The sequence below is a fragment of the Lathyrus oleraceus genome, chromosome 6 (genome assembly GCF_024323335.1).
Source record: "Lathyrus oleraceus cultivar Zhongwan6 chromosome 6, CAAS_Psat_ZW6_1.0, whole genome shotgun sequence".
NCBI classification, from domain to species: domain Eukaryota; kingdom Viridiplantae; phylum Streptophyta; class Magnoliopsida; order Fabales; family Fabaceae; genus Lathyrus; species Lathyrus oleraceus.
In genome coordinates, this window is record NC_066584.1 from 464,557,157 (window position 1) to 464,562,821 (window position 5,665).

At 38.6% G+C, this 5,665-nt stretch overlaps 1 protein-coding gene across 1 annotated transcript; it reads right to left on the reverse strand.

The window, feature by feature from the left end:
- Positions 1-461: 461 nt before the first annotated feature.
- LOC127096258 (uncharacterized mitochondrial protein AtMg00810-like) lies at positions 462-1,391 on the reverse strand. The gene has a single exon (XM_051034853.1). The coding sequence runs from the start codon at positions 1,389-1,391 to the stop codon at positions 462-464; it is 930 nt and encodes a 309-aa protein (XP_050890810.1).
- Between the last annotated feature and the right edge of the window lie 4,274 nt (positions 1,392-5,665).

Sequence of the window (5,665 nt, forward strand, 5' to 3'; positions counted from 1 at the left end):
ATATGGAGAGGTGAATATGTATGAGAATGAGTTTGAGAGAGAGAACACAAAGGTTAGTGTGAAGGTGGCTAGGGTGCAGTGTTGGGAAAATAAGAAAAAAGTGTAATGATGGACTTTGAGTTTTGTGCATAGTTAAGTGGAGGGAAAAAAATTTGATTTCTTTTTCTCTTTTTCAGTAATTGCTATAATTCTTCAAGCATACAAATGCCCAATTCTCCCCTTAGTTTTTCAAATTTATTTGCATCTAAAGCTTTTGTAAAAATATCTTCCAGTTGCTTTTCAATAGTTACATGCTCAAGAGTGACAATTTTGTCTTCCACCAGATCCCTAATGAAGTGATGACGAATATCAATATGCTTAGTTCTGTTGTGATGAATAGGGTTCTTGGAGATGTTAATAGCACTTAGGTTGTCACAATACAATGTCATGACATCTTATTGGACATTGTATTCTTCTAACATTTATTTCATCCAAATCAATTGAGAGCAACTACTTCCTGCAACAATATATTCAACCTCAATTGTAGATAATGACACACTATTTTGCTTCTGACTGAACCAAGATATTAGATTATTTCCCAAAAAGAAACATCCTCCATAAGTGCTTTTTCTATCATCAGCACTGCCTGCCCAATCTACATCACAATATGCTGTTAGTAAGGACTTTGCATTGTGAGAATACAACATTCCATATTCACTGGTTCCATTGATATACTTCAGAATCCTTTTCACTTGAGTAATGTGACTCATTTTGGGTTCAAATTGATATCTAGCACAAACTCCTACACCAAATGTAATGTCAGGTCTGCTAGCTGTGAGATAAAGCAGACTACCAATCATACTCCTGTACAGACTTTGATCCAAATTTTTACCTTTTTCATCTTTGGTTAGTTTTAAATGAGTTGGTGCATATGTCCTTTTATGGCTAGCATTTTCCATGCCAAACTTTTTCACTATGTTCTTGGCGTACTTGCTTTGGGAGATGAAGATAATGTCATCCATATGTCTGACTTGTAGCCCAAGAAAGTATATCAGTTCACCAACAAGACTCATTTCAAACTCAGATTCCATCTGCTTGACAAAATATTGTACAATCTGGTTTGACATCCCTCCAAATACAACGTCATCAACATATATTTGAGCTATCATGAGTTTACCATGCTCTTCTTTAACAAACATAGTTTTGTCTGTTCCTTCTTTCCTGTATCCATTATTAACAAGGTAGTCAGCGAGTCTCTCATACCAAGCCCTATGAGATTGCTTTAGTCCACAAAGAGCTTTCCTTAATTTGTAAACATGATCTGGGAAGTTTGGATCTATGAACCCCTTGGGTTGTTCTACATAGACTTCTTCATTCAAGTACCCGTTTAAGAAAGCATTTTTTACATCCATTTAAAATAGTTTGAATTTAAGAAGACAAGCCAGTCCTAACAATAGTCTGATTGACTCAAGGCGAGCAACATGGGCAAATGTCTCATCAAAATCGACCCCTTCAATTTGAGCGTATCCTTGAGCAACAAGTCTGACTTTGTTTCTGGTTATAGTCCCCTTTTCATCAGATTTGTTCTTGTAAATCCACTTTGTGCCAATAACATTAATTCCTTTAGGTCTAGGAACTAATTCCCATACTTCATTTCTTATAAATTGACCTAATTCCTCTTGCATTGCATTGATCCAAAATTCGTCAGTCAAAGCTTCCTTCACATTTTTTGGTTCAAACTTAGAAACAAAACATGCATTTGAGATCACATCTCTAGATCTAGTGGTGACACCTTCATTAAGGTTTCTAATTATGAGATCTGTTGGATGATATTTCTGTATTCTGATGGAGGTACCTTTGTTGACTTGGGGGTTATCAGGTTTAACACCTCCTGATTCACTGTCTGATTCAATCACTTCCTCATTTTCAGTTGGGTTGATTTGCTGAGATGATGTCTCGACATCAGCTTCAACATCCATCCCCTTTTCTAAGATATTGTCATCCACTACCACATTGATGGATTCCATCATAACTTTGATTCTGGAATTAAAGACTCTATAGGCTCAGCTGTTTGTAGATTATCCCAGAAATATACCTTCATCACTCTTGGGATCCATCTTTCTTCTTTGTTCATGGTCAACTAGGATGTAGCATTTGCTTCAAAATATGTGAAAGTATTTGACTGCGTGCTTCCTCCCTTTCCATAATTCATAGAGAGTAGTTGAGGTACCGATTCTTAGAGTGACTATATTATGAATATAGCCGGAAATATTCATTGCTTCAACCCATAAATTATAGGGTAGATGCTTGGCATGAAGCATGACTTTAGCTGACTTTTGGATAGTTCTATTCTTGCGTTCCACAACTCTGTTTTGGTATGGGATGATAGGAGAGGATAACTCATGCCCAATACCTTCAGAGGAGCAAAAATCAACGAATCTATTTTTTTTAAAATTCCTTCCCATGGTTACTTTGAATCTTGATGATTTCACTTTCCTTCTCTCTTTGAATCCTTTGACTTAGATCTTTGAACACCTTAAAGACATCAAATTTTTCTTTGATGAAGTTCACCCACATGAACCTTTAAAAATCATCAACAACTACATAGGCGTACCTTTTCCCTCCAAGACTCTCAACCTGCATAGATCCCATTAGGTCCATATGAAGAAGTTCCAAAACTTTTGAAGTCATCTGATGTTGTAACTTTGGATGTGACATCTTGGTTTTGGTTCCCAATTTGACACTCACCATATATTTTACCTTCTCCGATCTTGAGTATTATAATACCTCTGATGGTTTCTTTTGACACAATATTTTTCATCCCCTTCAGATGCAGATCTCCAAGTTTTTGGTGCCATAGATTAACTTCGTCTTCTTTGGATATCAGACATGTAGGACTGTGGTTTGTTTCTTTAGAGGACTATAAGTAGCAGTTGTCCTTAGACCTGACTCCCTTCATTAGCCCTTCATTTTTCTCATTAGTGACAAGACACTCTGATTTTGTGAAGTTAACTTTAAGACCCTCATCACACAATTGACTAATACTAATTGTAATACCCCAAAATTTACCCTTCATTTTTCCTGAAAAAAAATAAAAATAAAAATAAATTAATTAATTAATTAATTAATTAATTAATTAAATAAATAAATAAAATAAATAAATAAAATATAACAAATTATTTTGGACTTGGGTCTCCCTCATTTGAGCCCACTACCCACGAAAATCAGTCTATAAATACTGAAGTTTCAGTAGAGGAGTGACACTTGGAGTTACACTGGGAGATTCACTGGAGAAAAAGGGAGAGAAACAAAAATACTCTGAGGTTTCCTTGGAACAAAACCCCGAGGAAAAAGATAGTGAGAGAAGAACTAACAGAGTTCAGAGCAGCCTCCAAACCCTGAAGGGAACTCAACTTGTAAACCTCACGGGTGCAACTCAATTTCAATCAAGCTCTCCAATCAGGTTTGCCCTATATCCATCATCTTTATGCCTTTAATTTGAATGCTCTAAATGTATGAGGTATTATGGGTGAATTTGATACCTTTTTTGTGAGCCTTTTGTGAATTTTGATGGAATTATTCATGTGGTTACATTTTGATTTAGGGGCAACTCTGGGTTACCCTATTTTGTTTATTCTAACCTGTCTTGTGTTTCCATGGCATTGTTTTCTCTTGATTTCATCCTGCTGCTCTAACCCTTTGTCGAGTTTTGTGAGGGCTCACATGGCTTTCGCAGAGACACTCGCGTGGTTTCCCACTTTATTTGTGGGATACCCCCTGGAGTTTTATTCTGATTATTCGTGTTGACTGATTTCCTTTGACGGTCCAGCTGGAGACATTTCAGGGTTTCTTGCCCCTTTAACTACTATAGCTTCGGATCTTTATCCGTGTGGTAATTTTTTCCCTTTCTCATACTTTATCGCTTTCTTAGCTGGAAGACCTCGATAGGAGGCAAGGTTTGAGCCCCTTGGTGGCATTTTACTTTGAGATACATGTTTTGTGTTTTGTATTCATATCCCCACATGTAGCGCGGTTCCTTCGTCAAGGACTGCCTGTTCGCCCTCGAGCATCCCAAACCCTAAAACCCAAAGCAACACGTTTACTCCTTCTACTACAGGCGAGTAAGTCTCCGAAGGTCGAGCATCCGGTAGATTGCGTAGTGACGTCGTTCGTCCAAAACCCAATCCATAACCCCGTAGTTAGCCGAACTACGGCTTGCTCTGATTCTCATTCCAGATGAGATACGTAGGCATAAGACGCGATGTCTTAGCGAGCACACATCCCCCCAACCCATAGGTCAGCCGAGCTACGAAGACTCTGATTCTCATATTCAGATGAGATACGTATGCAGTGGATGCGACATCCACGCGAGTCATTTCTCTTAACCTTTTAGTAAATAGTACATTAGGCAAACTCACACCCTTTAGACGAAAGCCACAAAAGTGGATCCCGTAGAGTACTACGGATGCGTAGGGGTGCTAATACCTTCCCTTCGCATAACCGACTCCCGAACCCAAGATTTGGTTGCGAGACCCCGTCTTGTCCTTTCCTTTTTTTCAGGTTTACTTCGAGCGTTTCCTTTCCCTCCTTTGGGATGAATAACGCACGGTGGCGACTCTTCTGTCTTTTTCTTTCGCCGGTTGTTTTTTCGCGCACTGTATTTTTCTGGTTGCGACAGCTGGCGACTCTGCTGGGGAATCTAAGAAGTTGACCTCTTGCTGGTCCATCTTCCCTAAGCGAGTCCCTCCTAGCTTTTGTAGTTAGTTTGTTTATTGGGTGTTCATGCTTTTGTACAGTTATTTATTTACCTGCTTTACCTTATTACATTGTGTACATATCATTGTTGTATCTGTTGGTTGGCTATGGCTGTTTGGTGATCTTTGTGAGATGAGTTCTATACCCGAACTCGAGTGCACTTAAGATAGGAGAATGGCATAGTCCTTTCAACTTGTGTGGAATATTCCTTAGCGAGTTGACTTGCAAGCCCATTCACTTGGTGGAGGTCATGTTGAGATCAATAATGTCACATAAGTAAGTTGTGGTTAGACATTACTTGTTCCAATATAGACCTAAGAAGCCAAGGACCTTAGTTTACCAAACCCATCTTGGCCTATTCGTAGGACGTAGTGCGAAAGTCGTTCAAATGTAAGATTTGATACGATTGTTACGCGATACTACACTCATAAGAGTCTCTCTTGAGAATACTGTTGGAATACGAGTAGTCGTTCCTCTGATAATATCCGAAAGATGGGATTATGACTATGGGAACCTTTTGTAGAACATGTTTGGTAGGTTTAAACCTTAGTACACTCCTTTTGGGTGGTTCTTAACCTAAACTCCATGCTCGTGACTTGCGACAAACCCTTGATTCATGGTTGATATTAAGGATAACATGATCCATCCCATGACCTTTGTTTGGTGTACTCTTAATTTCTCTCCAGATAGTGCAACCTGACAGATGTTCAAGCAGATACAGCAATCCTGATTGACATGCCACTGCACTGCATTCACATCATTTTGCATCACATCATTTTGCATTCATAATCATTCACACATGTTTATCCATTTCTGTGGGGTTTATATCTTCCACTTGATTCTAGTCGGAATTTTCTTGGTTCTCATCAACGGCTTAGTCTTTTTCTTACACTGTTTATCAAATGTGAGACTGGAATCAAGGGGGTAGAAT